Here is a 22,287-nt window from a genome sequence, read left to right as displayed (position 1 = left end):
CTATGTTATGGGATTTCTGGGGTAATTTGGAGAGATTTTTGGTGTTTCTAAATGTGACAAGCATATAGGAATTTTCTTACTTTATCGTTTCTCTCACACAGGAACTTGAGCTTTTGAGCCTTTTTGTGCATGAAGACTCCCTCCAGACTTCCAGTCTTGGCAGATCTGAGTTCGATGGCTTTCTCGCCCCATCCCATCACCTGATTTGACTGAAGGTAGGCTGAAAAACAACAGCGAAACAGATGCAAATCAACATCAAGTCAACTAGTCACGAAGAAAGGACTCTAGCTTAAGCACACATACACACAAACATTCAACGAAGTGGAGATGATTTGGTTCAAACATGGTTTTCTATCATTGCTGTTTAACATGAGCAACTCTGAAAAAGAATGAGTGAAGTTTTAACACTGCATCAATATATTCATCTGAACTATATGAAGGAGATGTGATCAAAAATCATTTAAATGATTAAGCAAAATCACAAGAATGCAGTTGATGAGCACGACTGCGAGCATGACATTCAATAAATCAACAAGATAACATTGAGTAAATTATATTTGAGTCGAGGTAAGGCACCGTTCTCTGTGATCGAAACTCAGGATTTTAGGAAACCACAGAACACCAAGAAGGTGCCGTCATTTGTGCCAAATTGAATTTGTGGTTCGCTCATCAAGGTTGTATTATATTTGTATTATTTTTATAGTTTTTATATATTTGTATACTTTTTAATACTATCATTTTGTGTACAGTACATTTTTATTGATAATTTTCCACATTTTGGCCAATAAAGTTTCTAAACTGAACTGTTAGTTTGTCAGCAGCAGCAGCAGCTCACCAGCGTCTGGCCCATCTGGCCTAGTGCAAATAGACTCAACCATGGTAATGTTTCACTCAAATGTTCCTCTGCTGCCATTGAGCCAACAGAGAAGATTACCCAGACTCATGTGGTTATTCAACGATGTAAAGTTCTACACAATAGTCTCCTCCATCTAAGACTAATAATCTTACTAATAGTTACTCTAGACTGGAACCACTTTAGTGATGAAGTTGTCTTGAAACCTCTTTTAAGGAACACTGTTTAATGTTGAGCTCTGGTAAAGTAAGGGAATGTGAGACTATGTAAGTCTTGTACTGTCTCTTGTTTATTATACTGAACACAGATCTCAGTAGAAAACTTTTGTCACATCCTCCAAGCTGAGACCACAGCATGAAAGAAAACGTTATAAGCGTCCACATAAACAGATGATAACGGTATGTTTATTCTAAGAGTGTGCTTCAGTTATGTTTTCAGAGCATTAATGCATATATTTAGCTCTGAAAGTGATTCCAACAATAAGTCCTAGTTGTGGTGACAGACTCTGCTGTTTTCTTAGGGCGTTTTCAGATCTGTAGATCGTTTGCTTTGTTCCGAAACAGGGACTTTATGAGTTCACACTTACAAATAATTCGAGTAAAGGTATATGCGTATTTGGCGTGCTTATTGTGCGTGCGTAATAATCGTACTTATTGGGTAGAACGTGCTCCTCCCGAACTTTGTTAATAAAACATCATTTATTACAATGTAGCATTTTCTTCTTGGTTTGGTTCGCTTTCACAAGGCAACATTTCAAAGCGTACCAAAAAGTGTTTAGGCACACGTGATTAAACTGTCCTCTCATTGCTCAGAGTTTCCTCTGCGTCATCCATCAAGATGATTTTGTGATTTATCATAACACGAAAGTTTCAAAGTTTCAGTCATCATTCATAAGCTAGAACAGGGACACATTCCCACTCTACTAATTTATTCACATAAATAAAAAATTAATTTATAATGCCGTTAGAGTAGGAATCAAGGCTTTGTCGGGACAGCATTCTTGCAGTGCAGGGAGAAGAGCAAGATTTTACACAACATTTGAAGATGAAGAGGCGCTCTTTGGTTTTCAACTGTGATAACTAAAGCCGAGTTCAGACTGCACGATTTTAGCCCCGATTTGGCGATTCAAAATCCTGCTGTGTGAAAAGTGTTCTGACTGAAAACTACATCGGCGATGACCGACAGCCAATGAGAGAGCAAGGTACAGGACAGCAGGATGTTCGGGGAGGAGTTAGACCAGAATATCAGTATTTTAATAGATATATTTACAATTATATCAAACAGAAACCCCTAACTCTCTTTGCAGAACACACAATCCTTGCTCTCGTCTCCCCAACCATTTCCTCCTGGATAATCTGTTTTTCTTTTCTCCTTTTCACTAGCCTGGCTAACGCCAGACCCAATTCTCGTTGAGACTTGGGTCTGGGAACCACATGTTCATTTTCTCGTATTTGAGGCGTGGTTTACGAATGCCCAGAGCCGTTTATTGGGTGCTAAGAATGTCTATCAAATGCGCCTGTACGTAGCTCATAGCCAATCGTTTCGATTATACCAGATGACGTATGTAGAGCGACAGAAATGAGACGAGGGAGACGACGATGGCCGATGGGTCAGAGATTTATGTGTAGCCTACACGATGGCGTGTATCTAACGGCCGTTTCACACCGCATGCGTGAGCGGCGCATATTTTTTTCGGCGTGCATGTTAAGCAATGAGTGCATTCACACCGGGAGCAGCGCGTGAGCATCGAGCAGGAGCGGTGCGTGAGCAGCAGTGAAGCGGGGGTTTCGAATCTGTTTTTTGCTGCATTGCTCACGCTAAATTAAAGTGAAAGCACACTTTTGATGGACAAAAATAAATGTGATTTCACACAAAAATTGCCACAAAAAGTTTTAACAAGAACTTGAGTAGGCAAATAAAAGAAAATAAAGACTCTAAAATATTTATAGAAGATTTACCCGGTAAAAACTTGTTTTTAATTATTCAGTTTGGGTGAAAGTTGTGTATTATATAAATAAAAAAAACTAAAGTAAACTAGCCAGAAAATATTATATATAAACGTTCTTTTAGTTCATGTAACGTTAACACACAGACACCTACAGGCTAGCACAACCCAAATCAAACCCGAGTGTGTGGTTTATTTGTGTGTTTTGTTTTTTATCCGCGGAGTTGCGGTCTTGTAAACATCGAAAGTATGACTGAAACTAATAGATTGGAGCCATTTTCTGGGTTGTTTTGTTGTATTACATTTAACTTATATGCGAATGTTGTACACCTCCCCATTACAAAATTTCAAGACTATCAATGTTATAAAATGACCAACTTCTAAAAACAAATGTATAGTTGTTTTTGTAAAGAATTGCTCGCTTATATATAATGCCGAAGTCATATTTCAATGTCTTTGGAAAACAAGAAAAAACACAAAATGACTTAAGCAATTATGCTATGAGGCTAACGATATGTAGCTTTGGAGCCGCTGCTGTGACACTGTCTACAAACGCTTCCAGTGTGAATAATCTCGCGCGTCTGCAGCTGCAGTGACGATGTAGTTACGCTGACGCGCTGCTCAAATGCCGCTCACGCTTGCGGTGTGAAACCCATGTGTGAAGCGGCCGTAAGGCTGCATCGAAAGGCAACTTCGCGTCTACTGCCATGTTTGATCCATAGGTATAAACAAACTGCTTCGGTGTGTCGCATAGACGCGTCATCGTCTTGCTGCTCCCTCCCCGTTCTGTGATTGGTTCCCTAAATGAGGCGAAAATTTGGTCCATGGTATCCATACTGCCTTTCAGCGTGAATAAAATCGCGCTGCGGGAAGGCAGTATGGGGAAACCCAGACTACCTTTTCACTGCAAATCAGTGCACAGACAATTGGGATCGCAAGCTTCTTGCAGGCTATCATTTTTAATAACAATTTGAGTCTCACGTGAGAACTCAAGCACGCGTGATCTTGCGTTATTTCCTTATCACTTCTCGTTTGTGTTTGGTTGTGAAACGTAGTTTGCAGACCAGGCAGAAGTTACTTTCTTTTGTAAAGTCATGCAGTGTGAAACCTCCTGTCGCCGAGCCATCGTTCAGTGTGAACACAGCAGCAACAGAATGTTACCCCAGATAGTCACGCAGTGTGAAAAGAACAGTGACACGACTACTTTGAAAACCGTGCAGTCTGAACTCGGCTTAATGTGCTCGCTCACAGAATCAGACACTGCTGCTTTTTATATGACACGTTTCCCGTTATGAATTACGATACCGCTTGGTTCCTTGGTTTCGGATTGCTTCTCACCTCAACTGAACCACCCCATAGTTCGTTTTCAATCGGGCCGAGACCACCTCGATCAGGCGATCCAGAGCGATTGTTTTGGTGCGGATACGAGCGTGATTGCCATGTTCATATTTGCCGTAATGAACTGTGCATTTTCTCCCTTTGTTCAAAGTTCCAAAACAAACTATCCTCAGAGTGCGATTTTTAAGACTTTATTATTCTTGGTGTGAACAGGTCTTAACACAAGTCTGCTGTGACTTTCTCCACACACAAATCTGCTCATATGTAGGAAGTGGGCTGAAAGATGACTCATCCACCCAAATGACTTGTTTTGCTTTTTCGTATTTAGAATCTCTTTCACATCAGTCACATGTCAGTACAAGAACTGCAGCTCAAGAGCAGTAATATAGCCAGTTTTAGACAGTTGCATCAAAAACCAAGAGAAACAACAACAAAAAAAACATACATATTAAAATGAAGCTGCATTATCTATAGATCAATCATTGCATGTCCGTACTGTACATTATTTACACGCTAATGTTCATGGATGTGGCAGCTGTTCTTGTGGAGAGCTGAAACTCACCGACAGAGGCGGGCATCTCCCCCCACTGCAGAACCGTCTCCTTGGTGATGCGGCCATAGGTGTCGATATAGACGCCCTCATCCTCGTAACACAGCAACAGCTCCATCCCACTGCCGCTGGGGAGGATGATGATGGCATGCGGACGAATCAGACCTTGGATCTGAAACACACAGACGTTCTGTTATAAAGAGGAGAACGGTAACTGCCTTAACAAATACAGAAGTCACAAGTACATCACTCTACTGTACCGTGTGTACGCCATGCTGTCAAATTATCCACAGCACATTTACTGGTTATGGCATGCAATACAGCAGGGGTCAGCTGGTCATAACTACAGCCAATTATTATGCTAAGGCAATGTATATCAAAACAAAATGACTACCTATTTTCATTTGAAAGTTGGAAACATAGGCTGTATGTTTTCTTCAATAATGTGTTAATAATTTAGGGAAGCACATGCTGTCACAAAAATGCATCACAATAGGTATTTCCTCTGCTGCATCTTCAATATGATGATTTAATTTCCAGAGCTGCCACACCCAAAAATAAAATAAAAATAAGAATAAAATAATAAAATAAATCAAATGTAAAGATATTGTTTAATAAGGTGACAATATCATTGGGTTTAATTCAGTAGTTTTTAATCATAATTGGAAAACATGTTTGAATCATAATTATTCTCTATCTATTATTTTATGAATGGTTTTGAATAAAAAACAAAAAACAAAATCAACTGAAAGATTCAGGCAGTTTACGTAAATTGTAACAATATTTATAGATAAAAATGCATGTCTGGAGTATATTAACTCTTTCCCTTTTATTGATGGAATTTTCGATCATTTATGACACAGCGTTTCCCCAAATGGACGTAAATGCTGGCGGTGGCTGGCAACTGGCAAAAGACTGAAGTAAAGAGTTAAAGTTATGTATAGTTGAGATATTTAACATTGACATTTATGCATAATATAATTCAGTCAGTTTAATTACGTTTTTTTAACAGAGGAGCAGACAGAACATCATTTTTAGAAAATCTAAATTTGAAAATTCGAGGCTAACACTTGTCCAAAATATATTGTCATAAATAACTTATAGCTTATAACTTAGGCTGTAAGTTATAAGAGAAACAAACATCTTTTTTATAAAACCAATTGATTTAATTATATTAGAGTTAATAAAATGAATGTAACTTGTAATATGTTTATGTTAGTGATCGTGAAGGGTCCCAAGTCCAGTGCTCCCAGAGGTCTGTCCACTGTCTTCAGTGCTTCTGATGTGTCTGTGGGCCATGTACATTTCCCCATCTGGCACAGAAGCCGCAGTGTCCTCTGCCCCAAGTCCAGTGACCACTCTGTAGGTCCCTCTGTAGGTCCTAAATCCAGTAGTGCTGGAAGTCCCAAATCCATTAGTCCTGAAGGTCCCAAGTCCAGGGGTCCCAGAGTTTCTTTTACTGTCCTCAGTGCCTCTAACTGTACGTTCACACCGCCGCCGACTTGAGCTTCCAAAGCGGCCGGAAGTTATTCATTTTCAATGGAAGCTGGCTTTTCTCAGCTGCAAGGAGCGTCAAATCCATCGGCGTTGCATTTTGGGCGTTTTGAGCGTCAATCAGAAAGTTGAAAGAAGCTCAACTTTATGGTAATGAGCTGTGACGCGGTTCAGCGGCAAGCAGCGGCAACCAATAGGAATATAGACGTCCTTCGCGCTGGCTGATTCCGGAGAAACATACGATATAAACTTTAGTTCCTACAAAAACATTAGTTCCGAGAAAATGGAAGAGAAGCTAATAATCGCTGTTGCTGGGTTTCCTATCATTTATGACATGACTTTGTTTGCTTATAGGGACCGCATGAGCGCAACTTTTATTTGAAATATTTACGAACACTCGTTTTAAAGCGGGAATGCAATTCATTTGCTCACGGTGACACCGATTTGACCGCAAATAATAATAATAATAGCTAACTATTCTTTTTTTCCCGACCAAATGTGACCAAAACGGTTATAAAAATGCTGTCATTATAAAAGGTTTCTTCAATGTATTGCTTGTTTTTTTCTGTTTATTACATTTAATGTTGTGACACTTCTATTCTCCCTGCAACGTCAGAGCGTTCAAAGCGTCCAAAGCGTCAACCAGCTTCCCCGTACTTTTTGACAAGCGTCCTTGACAGGGCGGCCAGAGCTTCTTTGACGCTCAAGTCGGTGGCGGTGTGAACGTACAGTAATGATGGCTGCCACCATCCGATGTGTGTGTGCCATGCACACTTCTCCATCTGGCACAGAGGCGGTGGTCTCCACTGCAGCGCCCCCAAAGGTTGCAACATCTGCTACCATAAGTACAATGATCCAGGAGGTCCAAAGTCAGGTGAACCATCGCCCAGTTGTCCTCCCAAGTCTGGTTGCCCTGGAGGACCCAAGTCCGGTGGTCCCATGTTCATTGTTCTCATGTTCTCCAGGTAGTCCTGGAGTTCCCAAGTTCAGCCTTCCCCAGTCTGGTGGTCTCAATTCCAGTGTCCCATGTCTGGTTGCTTCCAAGTCTGGTGGCCCTGTAGGTCCCAAGGTCTTCATCCACACTGTGATCTCCAACTCTGCTGGCTTCGCCCTGGTGTTCTTCAGCCATGACAGGTTCACCTTGGTTGGTCTTCAGCTCCGTCATGGCACCTGCCTGATCCCCAGTGGTCTTTTGCTCCGCCATGATGTTCATCTCCACCGGCCTCACCTTGGTTTACTTTACCGTTCAATTTTATAGTTTGAATGATTGATTTTGATCCAGGTAATGGGTAAGGCTCTCCTCCAACCTTCTCAATTACACACTTCTGGGTTGTGCTGCATGTTTCCCTATGGGCTGGGCACATGGGGCAGGTTGCATAGACCAACGCTACTTTTGCGTCATCGAAGGGTAACGCCCCCTTTTGGGGGAAAACAAACGGATTCCCCTGAGAACAGAACTCGCTCTAGATCTGCTAAGTTTCTTGATAGCAAAAATGGCACAAACTTAAAGAAGCTACTGGTTAAGGGGTCCCTTTGAAATGGTCGAAAACTGGATTAATGACCCCACGCAGTGGCCAAATATGGACTATTCAGACATCTACCACTATCTCGTGGAATCACCAAGTAAGTAGCCTATTTTTTTTGTCATTAACACACTCACAGTATGACAAACTAGACGATGAGGCCATGTCACTTGGATCATATTTAACTTGATTTAAGCTATTGACATAGTTTTGTTGTCGATTAGCTATACAAGTTAGAAAGACGAAGCTGCTAGCAGCTAACGTTACGTGATTAGCTCTCACTAGGCACGCTACCTTGGCTGTTAACTGATTTTACTGTTGAAATAGTGGCTGGCTAGGACTAAAGTGGACTTGGCTGGTTTCTGCTTGTGTCTAGAAAGTGCTTTAGGCCTATATGACTTTTCGACGACCTCTGCTCTGGGCTACATGTAACAACACGAACGGCAGTAGATCAAGCCTTCTAGGCTAGATAGGATAGCGTAATGTCACAACATCCAATTTGATAGCCCCATACATACATACATTGGTCCTATACATATTTTGCTGTACACTGTAAACCTTTTTACAACTTTCAAAGTCCTAGCACTTTCTAGACACAAGCAGAAACCAGCCAAGTCCACTTTAGTCCTAGCCTGCCACTATTTCAACAGTATAGTCGACAACAAAACTATGTCAATAGCTTAAATCAAGTTAAATATGATCCACGTGACATGGCCTCATCGTCTAGTTTGTCATACTGTGAGTGTTAATGAAAAAAAAAAAAAAAAAAAAAATTGGGCTACTTACTTGGTGATTCCACGAGATAGTGGTAACGTTAGATGTCTGAATAGTCCATATTTGGCCACTGCGTGGGGTCATTAATCCAGTTTTCGACCATTTCAAAGGGACACCTCTGTGACCCCGTATCCAGTAGCTTCTTTAAATACCGCTCACGGTCCTCGGCCGGCAAAGAGAGAGTATGTTTGTGCCATTTTTGCTATTAAGAAACTTAGCAGATCTAGAGCGAGTTCTGTTCTCAGGGGAATCCGTTTGTTTTCCCCCAAAAAGGGGCGTTACCCTTCGATGACGCAAAAGTAGCGTTGGTCTATACTTAAAGATTAAGATAAAAAACAATTTACTTTAAATTTTTTTTACTGTTGTTTATTTCTTTTTTAGACATTTGTTAAAAAACTCAAAAAGAAAAAAAAAAGCGATTTTTTTTTAGCTAAGACTACAACGAATGTAGACTACTACATAAGCGATGCTTTTACCGCTTGTTTTTGCCTCTTTTTTTTTGCCTGTGATTTGATCTGAAGATTCTCTACTCTTTCAGGAGATGCGTAAAAGTGCCCCTGTATAACAGTGAAAACATGGAAAGCTGGAAAATTCTGTCAATGGTGGGGAAAGGAGTTAATAAAATGATGGTGAAATCTTTATCACACATCACTTTTAAATAAATGCAATGACCATGTAATTCAGTTCATTCAATTACAAGAACGAGGTTAAACACATTTTAATATTAAAAGTTATGCGTTAGCTAAAAAAAAATTAAATAAAAAAATCTTAACCACTTTTTAAGCGACAACAAAGGATTAGAATAGATATTCTCAATCATTTGTACTTACATGTCTATGTCATTTCCACAATCACACAACTCCCACTGTACTTGCCTGACTCAGAAATAAATTCACACACACTGTACTGCCATCCCTCTGTAGAGCCACCACAATCCTGAGCATCAATACGGGCATCCAGAGCCGCAGAGAAATCCTTATCCTCTGCCGCGGGATTCTCATGAGCGCCAGCCGCGCAAACACACCGACAAAAAAACGGAGAGTGTGTTCCCAAGTGGGAGAAGCAGAATTACACCACGCAAAGAGCAGCCTTAGTGTGGAAGGACTTCGCTAATGAGTGTGTGCAAGTGAAAGACAACGACTAAGTGAAAGATGGAAAAATGCAATTGCATTAAAAGCAATGTGTGTGAGAATATGAAAAAGTGACAGAATGAATGAGAGAATGGGAGGGAATGAATGAGAAAATGTTGGTATGGAAGGCTAAATGATTTAGTGCCGCCCAGCTTCCAGTTCTGTTTCTTGCCGCTAGTTCAACTCTAAATTTATCTACTGCCTGTTACTAGAAGAAAAAGAAAAAAAAACCCTGTGAAATACCAGGTCATTTCAATAGGCTTATGCTTTGGGAACATAGCAAAGGCTGCAGAGTTATTTTTGGACGAGAGATCAGTTTGGAGAAACTAGCACACACACATTGTGAGGGTGAACTAGTCCGTAACTATGTGGGACAGCTCAGAGGAGTGTGGGCCGTAGCTAGGAGGGGGTGGTGCATGAACACTACGGTCTTCGCTCTTCCCCTCTGTAAAGGATACACTGCTGTGTGGGTGTGTGGGGACGTCAGCAATACAGAGCAATATAGAGCAGCTCTATATCATCACATTTTTCACACATTACATTTTGTTCTACATGCTGTACCTATTTATGCCATCTTTAAACTGTAGCGTTTGGTAGAAGTAAAACGAGTGTGATGTGGTGACGGCATTTTCATATGCCTGCTTTTGTTTAAGGGTGAATCTCACACAAATCCAAAACCAAGATCATTTTGATTACTTGTGAAACAAAGTAAAGGTGCAAGAAATCTATCTACAGTATGATGGTACACAATTGTGGTTTTGTGATGTGATGTCTCAGCTGCTCTGTGCTATCAGGGTTAAACACACAGAGAAATCTGAATTATTATTCCATGTTTTCAGATTTGAAATTACTGTGTGTTTCTGGACCTTGTAATGAGAATCTCTGGCCAAATACACAAGACAGGGTTGATGGAAATATAGAAGTACAGTTATCAATTCTTTGTTTTGCTTTTAAAGTAAGCCAGACAGGCAACACAAACAACACATAATAATGAGCATTTAAAATATATATTAAGCGATATAGCACTATATAAAGCTTTCTGATATTAAGACTTATTTTGAGATCAAAATAAATAACCTATAATATAACCTAAAATAAAAATTAATTCAACAAAAATATTTTAAAAATGTAGGACATATACTATTATTATATAAAAATTCATAAATAAAATTTAGGCTATAGCAGCAAACGTAAAACCCGGAAGCACTGCAGTGTATTTACTACGTCAAACGCGTAGGAGGAGAATGACACCAGAAGAGAAGAAATTCGTCCCAAAAATTCTTCCCAAAAAAGTCACCATAATTTATTAAGCGCTTTTAACAGTATAGATTGTTTCAAAGCAGCTTTACAGCTATAATAGAAATTACCGTAACATATTGTTTAGGCTTTACAACAGCATTAGGATAGAGTTATTGTCCAGCTAAAGTCAGTGTTGATTGATTCACTTCCGTTGCGAAGATCTTTAGTTGTTAACTTAGGGGCTGCTAACACGACACCGTTCTAACAGAAAAACTCTTAACGTGCTCCGACCGCCCATCCGCACAAAACAGTGCCTGCCTGGTGTCTCGAGAACGCACTCCCTGAAATAGCTTCGAAGGTGCAAACGATTATCCGTTATCTCTGCGCAAACCTTAAAAGCGCAAACCTAAAAAACGCAAACCCGCGAAAACGCAGACGGCGCGCACATGCGCATCACGTGTTCAGTCCATAGGTATAAGCGTTTGAATATATATGTGCGCAGGCAAATCAACAAAACCCTCAACAAACTACTTGTCTGGTCTTAAAAATTTATAATACAGAAAAAGTATTCTCGTCGCTTCATAACATTGAAGGGTTAGTTCACCCCAAAATGAAAATTCTGTCAGTAATTACTCACCCTCATGTTGTTCCAACCCCGCAAGACCTTCGTTCATCTTCAGAACACAAATTAAGATATTTTTGATTAAATCTGAGAGCTGGATCACTCCTCCATAGGCTTCTAAGGGATTGAAACTTGCCGGCCCAGAAAAGTTATTAAAGACATCGTTAAAATAATCCGAGTGACTACAGTGGCTCAATCTTAAGTTTATCAAGCGACGAGAATACTTTTTGTGAGCAAAAAACAAACAAAAATAACGACTTTATTCAAATATTCATTTCCTTCTCTGTGGGCCTCGAGATTTCACGTAGTTTAACTGCGCAGCGCTTCTGTGTTGCACGTCACACGCAGGCTCACTATTGGCCAACGCTGGTCATGTGTGTGATGCGTGTGACGTACAACCTAGAAGCGCTGCGCAGTTTAACTTTCAACTTTAAGGTTGAATCACTGGAGTCACATTAGATACTATTTTAACGATGTCTTTACTACCTTTCTGGGCCTTGGAAGTGGTCGTTACTTTGCAGTCTATAAGGACTCGGATTTCATCAGAAATATCTTAATCTGTGTTCTGAAGATGAACAAAGGTATTATGGGTTTGGTACGACATGATGGTGATTCATTAATAACAGAATTTTCATTTTGGGGTGAACTAACTCAAGTCCTCACACACAGTGCTAGTTTGCAGTCGCCTGTAGTCTATGCTGTGTGCTCAAGCGCAGCTTTTTGGTCCAGACGCAGCCGACAAAACTGTCGGTTTTCATCACGCTTGTTCTCTGAAGTCGGCTTGGTGTGTCCCAGTTAAACATGTTGTGCAGTAAGAGCGGTACTAATTTAGCTTCCACACTCCGCACGAACACTTGGATATGCGCCTAACATTAGCTAGGGTTATGTTAACGATAGAGCGAGCGGCCATGTAAAGTGGATCACGTTAGGCTGCTACTTGCATGTTTTAAATGATGTCATGTTTGAGGTTGCACGTCACCTTTTGTGGTCACTCTTTACTCTCTCTAAATGTTCCGACACTCTGGATTTTCTGCCGACATATTACCACATGGACCGGCCATGCTAGCGACCTACCACTGCGTGACAACGTTTTTCTTTTCTTTTGTGACTAACCAACTGATTTAAATTTAGTTGACCAAGCTTCTTTTTGTCAATTAACGTTTAGTCGACTATGAGGGAGCAGCCTTACTGTAATATTCTCTCTACTAGCTCTTTTACAGCATTTACATGTAGTACCATAATGAAATATCAATCACATGTATTGTACAACAATATTTAATGATTGTACAAACAACTACACAGGAACATTCATTTAGATCTCCCGCACACAAGATACTGATTACTGACACCGAGTTTCACTAAGATATTTCAAGATGATAAACAAATGATTCTGCAAGTGCAAGGTTTCTTTAAAGATGTGAATGCACCATGCAGTGTTACAAGTGAGTTTTTAAACATGACATCACGGTTCTGAAATGAGTGCAAAAGTGATTGTAAAATATTAAAATAACAAACAAACAAATAAAAAAACCTATACTTCCTATAAAACAGGAGCAGTACTATGCCGGGACACTCATTTTCAAAATGCTAAATAAAATATTCTGACACCTGTGACTGTTCAAATAGTTTTAGTGTAAGCATACGGTATGTATCAGTTAAGTGTTTTTGTGAATGTATGCTCTTAACCACTTTCAGTGGTGATAGATCCACTAAACATTGTCCCACCATCAGTGCAGACAACATTGGGCCATTTATTTTAACACAATGTAACAGCTGACCTCATTAGATGTTTGCTTGATTTTTTCAGTGACCTAGCATGCTAGCATGACCCAAAAACCTTATAAAAAAATCTAATTACAACAGACAGCTGCACTACTACAGGTGTGGACAAGTGCTTGCTGGGATACTCACATGACTGGGCAGGTACAGATCGAAGGGCGTCCCTGAATCCACATCAACAGCATGAAAGCCAGAGTGAGACCCATAGATGACCTTTAACCTCTGTCCATTCTCCACCGTCAGGTCAACTGAGAGGGGCTTCTGAGGCAGTGAGCTGAAGGACTGACCGAAGATAAAGCACAACTGAGTTACTCATCTACTGAAAAATAAACAAAGGGTGGACATAAAATCTAGTGGTTTCTTTTGGTTTACGAGGACACAGGAAGTCTCATTAACATTAACCATGTTTACGTTGTAATACCCATGCCATTTGTGTCCTAATAAACCAAGAATACAAGAACACACACACTTGTGCAACACACAGAGACTTGAGCAGTGTGTCATCATCTGAAGGTTTTACATCCAGGTAGTGTTCACAGTTCTCCACTTTGACAGAGGAACTTGTGCCTTGACTCATGTCAACTGTGATAAGATTTCCCAGAGCTTTGAACAATGTCATCTTTGGTTACAGGATATATTCACAGCTAATGTGAGAACAGATTGATTTATAAAGTATCGGCTTTAATTCTGTTAAAGGGAAAACGCTGATGGTGTGAGCACAGCTTTTGGGCTTCTGACATCAGAAACCAGAGGATGTCAGTTGTTTTTACAGTTGAGATTCAGTGAATGGTCTTTTGGGGCTGCGTAAGAAGTGTTGAGCTCTGAAAGTTCTGGAAGTAACTCTTTCAAGAAAACAATTATGAGTCATAATTATGCGCAATTATGCTGACTTCAAAAATTCATATATACGAAATATTTGAAACCATTCTTGACAGTTTGTTGCACTTCGATTTATCAAAAAGCAATTTGTTGCACACAGAGGATGCATTCCTCATCTATAAAGAAAAACGTTTCGAAACTGAAACAGCATATTAAAAAACAAAGTTTGACAATACAAGGTCATGCCAGCCACGACAAAAACATCAGTTCATGTTTACGGTGACACTTTCCATGCGTTTCTTGTTTATTGAGTTGGACTCGTGCACATCAGTGGCTTGGTGTGATCTGAATACACACACATTCAGTGACCCTAGGTGACCCTGTCCAGTTTTGAGAAGATTTTTGAGAAACGACTTGATGCAGTGACTACCAATGAGAGTGGAGCTCACATGATCCGCCTCCTATCAGACTGTTGTGTGTCCACAAGATCAAAAGTTAATCATTGCAGTGAGCAATCACCTGATTTTATATGATGATCAGATCACGTACAGGGGTGATGTGTGGAACAACATATATAACCATATCATGTGTTGCATGAAGGACAATTAATTGTGTGTGTCGACGCACTCAGTCTGATATTTAGCGGCCACAGAGAGCATGTGTTTATTCTTGATGCATTACCGATGCAATCATAATTACAACAATTTTTTCCAGAATGTACATATTTACCAGCATTAAAACTCAATTGGTGTCAAGAAAAAAAGAATTTGCATTTCACATATCATTTATCCGTCAGAACTTCAGCAGCGAAACATGATGCCCATTGCTACACCGAGCTGAGGAAGCCAGCTTCACAATTTCTTTGAAAAAAGAACATATTTTCAATGACATTTTGTAAACATACTATATTTTCATGTCCATAAAAATGGGAAGGACAACAATCTGATCTAAATGTTATAAACATAAACGGCAGAACTTCATGTCAGAAGTAGAGTAAGTCTCTCAGGACAGCAGTGAAGTAGGACACGTACTCAAAAATGACCCATTTCCAAAAACACCCCAGTTACATTATCTATCATTACACTATCCTATTCTTTTATTTTATTTTATGGAAAAATATATAAATGTAAACAGCAGGTGATTAGAAATATCACATTAGAAAGTATGGTTATGACCATAACTGCCTCCTGAGCCTGGGCTCAAAGCAATTATGGACGTACTGTACTAGGAATCTCAGAAACCTTTCAAGAGCTTTATGTTTCAACCCTGTCTTTACAATTCACTGTGGTTTCCAGATGAAATGACAGTGGCAGTAAAACACCAAAAACGTTTGTTAATTTTCACACAAATTATGATTACTGGGGCAGATTATTGATTAATAAAGAATTTTTGGCGCAGCTTTTCTGACGTAGTTTACATTAACATTTATGCATTTGGCAGACGCTTTTATCCAAAGTGACTGACATTGCATTTCAAGGTACACATTTACATTCTTATAAGTTCTTGCTTTCCCTGGGAATCGAACCCATGACCTTGACGCTCTACTGTTCGAGCCACAGGAAAGCTATAGTTACATTGCTCGGTAGCTCACCTAATTAAAAAAAAAAAATTAAATCAGCAATTTGTGCCTACTACAAGCCAGGCGTTCAATTGCCCTTTGCTGGAAGAATACAAGTTGTCCTTCCCTTGGACTTTGGCTGAAAAACTTGATATCCAGTTTGGCCCTTGAGAAGCTTACATATGTGATCAAGGGGAAGACTTCTGAATTTTAAGAAATTTGGGAGATGTTCTTGAGATTTGTTAAAGAAGGGGATATTGAAGAGGCTATAGATGTGTGAAGTTGTAGTATATGCCTAATGCTTAACAGGAGTGTGTGATATAAAGCACTGTAAAATATTATATATATATATTTTTTTTTTTAACCGACTGCCAGGGTTAATGTGGAGAGGGAGGGATTTGAGTAAGTTATGTTTGTAATTAAGTTTATTTTGTTAAATGTGTTGTAAAATTCAATAAAAATATGTTCGCAAAAATAAAATCAGCATAACTTATGGAGAGTATGACAAATACTTCTATGATGCACAACTGTTTTAAAATCGAATAGGTAACATTTACAATAAGGTTCATTAGTTAACGTTAGTTAACTACCTTAGATAACATGAACTAAGAATGAACAATACTTCTACAGCATTTATTAATCTTCGTTAATATTAATTTTCAACATTTACTAATACGTTATTAAAATCAAAGGTTGTATTGGTTAACATTAGGTAATGCACTGTGAACTAACATGAACAAACAATGAAAAGTTGTATATTTATTAACTAACATTAACAAAGATTAATAAATAATGTAACAAATGTATTGCTCATTGTTAGTTCATGTTAGTTAATACATTAACTAATGTTAACTAATGAACCTTATTGTAAAGCGTTACCATTTAATAATTACTCATTATTTAAATTTTTATGATTTTTAATGAGAATGTGACTTCTTTGGCATTGTGGTAATATCAATCTCTTTTGTTTCTCATAATTTCCTCTTTTTATTAATTTTTCAGTTATGAAATATGACCAAAAATGTTTTGGCATACTTTGTGACATTTCACACAGATCATCTCTACGAGACTTACTTTGAAAGCCATGAACTTGTGGTATGGCTTGGGAGCCCACGCATAGATCTCCACTGCGCTCCTCAAGGCGATGACCAGGAACTTGATCTTTTCATACCGAACTGAAAGAAGTTAGTGTCAAATGATAATCAAAATGGAGATTACATGCAAGAAAGACATTTATCAAACATTTATCAAACCATTCTAGCCTAGATTATTCTAGAACCAGTGGCGAGGCCACATAAGGGCCAGGGTGGCACTGTCCCACCCAATCACAGCTGCCAGAATATACTAATGGTCTGGAAATAAAACTGAACTGACCATCCCAATTTGTACCCAAATTGTACTAAACCGTGACCCCAAAATCGAGGTACATACCCAACCGTGACTTCTGTGTACCGTTACACCCCTAATATATATATATATATATATATATATATATATAGAAGACAAAAAATGTAGGTCCATCCTATTTCATCACAACTGCATGTTGTTTCAAAACTGACCACAATTATGACACTGAAATCTGAATTTGCTCTATTTTTGTGTCATTCTGTGATTATAAATACAAAAATCACCCTTGAAAGACAAGCCTTTTTGATCCAGACTTAATATTTGTCAGGCTACTTGCTACTTTACAGGACTGATAATACTTCCTCTTCGGGTTTGCTAGATTGAGTTTACTAGGTATTTCCATTCAGTGTGTGTATAATAATAACTGTCAGTGTTTTTAATTATAATACTTAGTATGTTTTATTGGCTTACCTTGAATGTCTGCTCTAAAAGGAGTTCAGCCCTTGTATACTGTAAAACTGCCTGAGATGCAGCGCACTGATGTTTGTTGGTAAAGTCCATTGAAACAGAAACATATTTAAAAGGGACTCACCTACTTTGTAGCTGACACATCCCTCCAGATCTCCCACTGAGGTCCAGCCCTGTTTCTTTTCCACCTCGGGATCATTACGCAAGATCTTATTCCTCAGCCAGGACAGGTAGTACAGCCTCAGCTTGTTTTTCTTACCTTTCCACAAGAAATAAACAATAAATTAGATTCAAGCTATATCTATACACTACGGGTCAGAAGTTTCAATGGTTTTTAAAGAATGGTTTCGTCTGCTCACCAAAGCTGCATTTATTAGATCAAAAAATAATATTCTGATTCTTCCAAACCAATCTGACTTCTGACCGGTAATACTGCCTGAATCATAATCATACACTGTTCGTTCGTTGGCCAGAGGAGAACTGGCCCCCGACTGAGCCTGGGTTCTCCCAAGGTTTTTTTTCTCCATTCTGTCACTGATGGAGTTTTGGTTCCTTGCCACTGTTGCCTTTTTCACCTTTGTTGCCATTGGCTTTTGGCTTGCTTAGTTGGGGACATTAAATTTAACATTAAATTTAATATTCAACAGTAATATTGATCTGCCTGCATTGACACCATTATACAAGAACTGAACTGAGCTGGACGATGACATCACTGTTTTCTCCAGAGCGGCTATATATATATATATATAAATTAACTAAATTAATAACTTTTTTTAAAACAAAAATGAAACATCACTGAACTTACTTAAGCTGGACTGTGACGCTATTTTCTTCTGGAAACAAACTTCTTTTGCATTATTTTCCTGTTATCACTGTAAAGCTTCTTTGAAACAATCTGTATTGTAAAAAGCGCTATATAAATAAATGTGACTTGACTATTTTAAAATATCATGTATGCTGTGAATCATTACTCCATTCTTCAGTGTCACATTATCAATCTATCAACAAATCTTTTACCAAGATTTACGCCCAAAATTCCAAATAAAAAACAATAGGTGTGTAACGATACCATCATGTCACAATTCGATACATATCACGATACTGAGCTATTATTGCGATGTACTGTGATCAAAATGCTAAATTTGGTATTACATTGGGGGTGTAAATGAATAGGCTTGGACTTGGTGCTGGAAACCCAAAGCACAGGACAATAGAGACACCAGAATAACAATATTCATGATTCTGAAGCTGAAAACAGAATTATTTTAGACGAATATGCTTGCACTCTGTCACTGACTAGATATATTTAAAATAAATGTAGGCCACTTTTTACTGGTAACATGAGACATTTGCCATTATCAGGACCCATAAATATTCCCTCATTGCCATTATATTCAACATTATAGTAGTTTAATGTAGTACTGACACTAAAACTCTGCAAACTTTCTCACACAGTCATTTTTATTTTGGGTGAACTATCCACGATACATTTTGTTGCATTTTTGTATTGTGATATATTGTGACATAATATATTGTTACACATCTACAAACACTGTTGCTTGGTCTTCATTTATCAATTCCTAATTGAAGCAACCATACACAAAGTGCTAAATAATTACACGCATATAAGCAAAGTTAGTGTGAAAATATGATTTTTTTTATAACATCAATAGCAGCAGCACAAAGACAAATTGCTTGTGAGGGAACAGTGTGAAAGTGAAAAGGCATTGGAACAAGTTAAGTAAGAGAAAGCAGTGAGATCGGTCATGCATACATATTCACAGAGGCTGAAGTTACTGAAGGGGCAAGTTACTCTTCTGAAAGCAGTGTCATGTAGGAACACTCAAACAAGAATATGCATTTACCATAAGATACCATCAGAAGGTAATGGGTTATAAGTTGTGTGAAACAAATATAAAGTGAGACAAATGGAATGTTTGCCTTTTGTTTGCAAATAAATATGAGTTTCGTCTTAATGTATTCATATCAATGAGTTCAATCATGCCTGAGAAACCACATATTTGAATGTACTAATGGAACATATAAGCAAAGTTTAGCCTAAATGCACTTCAAAGTTAGTTTCTAAGCAAACTATTCCACGAATGAGAATATTGTGTTTCCATGAACTTTGTAAGAGAGACAATGAACTCGCTCATGCAATTCCATTCAGTATGTTATCACATGTTCAACTAGACAAAAACAATGGAAGTCAATGGCAACCGAAATATTCCAAATATCTTCCATTACATTCCACAGAAGAAAGAGAGTCATACTGGAATGACATGAGGGTGAGTAGGTGATTTATTAAAATAATTTTTAAAAGAATTAAAATTTTTGGGCAAACTACCCCTTTAAAATGGTCATATCCGTTAACATGCTAAAATATTTCAGAGAGTTGTTATGCGTGTATGTTTAGTTAGTTGGCGGAGTAATATTATGAGGTTTTGTGCTGTTTTTAGTGGTACAAAACTCTTTTCTTTGTCCCAAGACTTTCTTTGTATGGTGACATTTGATCTCAGCTTCAAGCGTGGCTCCTCCAACTAGAATTTAGATGATCGATCTCAAACTATCAACGTGATAAAGCTTTCAGTCTTGTGGTCAAGTCTCTTGCAGGATTTGCCAAAAACTCTTGATTTTGTTCATTCATTTGCTAGTACAAGTATAAGAATACTATCTGTTGTAGCTTTGTGTAGAGTATGCACCTGATATAGTGATGAGTACATTGAGCCCCTCCAGTACGTCCATCTGTTGGAAGCGTCTTCGGCTGATGAGAGAGTAAACTTTGCCCTGACCACTGCGGTCCAGCAGCCACAGGCCGTTCTCTGTGCCCACCAACAGATTCACACCTGAACACACACACAACAGTCACAGTGAGGAAACAGATCTGCCTCAATTACACCAATTAAAACAGCATTTTCACTGCATGCAATACCTGCTTTAAACAAGACAAAAAATACACACTGATAACGGCAAGTTTCGAAAATAGTTATCATGTAATATATGGGGGAGATACAAGTTGTTCAGTTAGAGTCATTGACACAGGAAGCCTGTCATTTCATGTACTGATGTGACTGATATCTTTACTGAGATGGGAGTGTCTACAGTGTGTGCATCAGTAAACTCACTTAAATAAATCTATCAAATACATGAGATACAATTACAACCATTCTGAGCAGTCAATAACTGGACTCTCCGTACTGATTTAAATTTCAACAGTGCAGAAACCAGTTATTTTAAGTAGAAAATTTGGCCAAAAGTTTTCATTCCATAATAAAATAGTAACAAAATTCAACAAAGGTCAAAATATATAATGAAAAGATGTGTGAAAAAAAATCATCCGTAATCAGGACGGGACAATTTTTCTCAGAGGACTGCTGATTTCGATGGAAAACATTAGGTATTTTGCTCCATATTATTATACAAACAATTAACAAAGTCGATTTCATTTCAATAATTATTATTAATAATAATTTCAATAATATAACAGTGAAGTGAACATAACATTCCATTACAGTGATTTTCACAGTTTGATAGTGAATTTAAGTATTCCTTATTGAGCAGATGTCATGATCCCGGTTCTGTGTCTTTTGTTTTGTTTTTGAGTTTCAAAACATTTCATATGACATTCATTTATTTTATTCCTTTACATTTGATTTAAGCAGGAACAGGCAAATGGTCTTTATTAAAATCATTAGTCTGCACTGCATGTGTTCCTGTGTGTGTATGAAGATGTCTCACCCCACAGGCTGGCGCAGAGGATCTCAGCATTGAACTTCTTTTTATATTTGCGGATCTCTGGGGCGTCGCTCTGAGGTCGAATGTTGGTGGGGTTGACGTTCACCACGGAGCCCTTCCTGTGGGGCTGTCTAACACACGGCTCACACCTGCCATTCACTGACAGAGAGATGCATGTGTTTTATACACTGACATTTTACTCACTGTTTACTGACATTTATACAGGTCAGTGGGCATCAGACTCACATTGGTCGTATCCCTGCGGACTCTGAGGTGGAGAGATCTGCAGTAAACGAGGGTCAATAAAAGGTGAGAATGAGGAAGAGGAAGAGGACGTGCTTTTTCCTGGCTGGTTATTGAATACTTTCTGTTAATACAGAATAACACAAGCACAAACATCAGGGGGAGAATGACAATGCGAGTAGGATCAAGCAGAACACAAAATCATTGCTCTTTCCATTAAAAAGCGCAGACCACATGGAAACATAATTCTATAATATTTTTTCATTTATGTATCAAAATGGGGGAAAACACACACAAAAAATATATCTTTGAAACTATTAGGCTAAGTTAGGGATGGGCGATATACTGGTAGTCGTAAAATACATTTAGTCTTAAAGTGACAGCAGCCTAATATACCTGGTGCTGTCTGTTTTTAATGTTCATCAAACAACAAAAGATGAAGAGAAATTGCTCCTGACTGAATCACTTTTGTAACTTTAACAAGAATACGTTTATATTTAATTTACACAGTGAAGACTATGCTGTGTTTTTTGTACATTTAAGTAGTTTATACAATTTATGTAGCCTAGTATTTCTTATTTAGTGCTTGGATTTTTCAGGTAGGTCTATTTCATCTGTGTCTTTGTTCTATTGTAGTTTGTTTTCCTTGTAATTAGTTTCTTTGTTCTTATTTTATCTGACTGTTTACTTGTCCTCAGTGAGCTTTTCTTTTTTTACTTATTTAGTCAGGTATTCGTTTTTTTTTTTGTGAAGTTAAAAATTGGTGACGAGAATTATGAAATTTTAATGGTATAAAACATGCATTTAAAAAAAAAAAACTATATTGTGATATATCTTGTTATCGTAAAAAATAAAATGACTCGTATCATG

The 22,287-nt window shown here is 38.4% G+C and overlaps 1 protein-coding gene across 3 annotated transcripts in view; it reads right to left on the bottom strand.

Moving 5' to 3' along the window:
* Window positions 1–22,287, bottom strand: part of si:zfos-2326c3.2 (misshapen-like kinase 1) — a 64,917-nt gene that overhangs the window by 843 nt on the left and 41,787 nt on the right. For 2 of the 3 annotated variants that reach the window (XM_056251239.1, XM_056251241.1), the window contains exons 24-31: window positions 21,421–21,541; window positions 21,178–21,333; window positions 20,142–20,285; window positions 17,564–17,698; window positions 16,699–16,799; window positions 13,380–13,529; window positions 4,699–4,858; window positions 81–220 (exon numbers count right to left, since the gene is read on the bottom strand). In XM_056251239.1, coding sequence (XP_056107214.1) covers window positions 81–220; window positions 4,699–4,858; window positions 13,380–13,529; window positions 16,699–16,799; window positions 17,564–17,698; window positions 20,142–20,285; window positions 21,178–21,333; window positions 21,421–21,541 — 1,107 coding nt within the window. The remainder of the gene's footprint in view (window positions 1–80; window positions 221–4,698; window positions 4,859–13,379; window positions 13,530–16,698; window positions 16,800–17,563; window positions 17,699–20,141; window positions 20,286–21,177; window positions 21,334–21,420; window positions 21,542–22,287) is intronic. The other variant, XM_056251242.1, reaches the window with a different exon arrangement.

The sequence above is a fragment of the Rhinichthys klamathensis genome, unplaced genomic scaffold (assembly GCF_029890125.1).
Source record: "Rhinichthys klamathensis goyatoka isolate OS25496 unplaced genomic scaffold, OSU_Roscu_1.1 h1tg000079l_1, whole genome shotgun sequence".
Lineage (NCBI taxonomy): Eukaryota > Metazoa > Chordata > Actinopteri > Cypriniformes > Leuciscidae > Rhinichthys > Rhinichthys klamathensis.
Note: the sequence above shows the minus strand (reverse complement) of the source record. Positions and strands in the feature narration are given on the sequence as shown.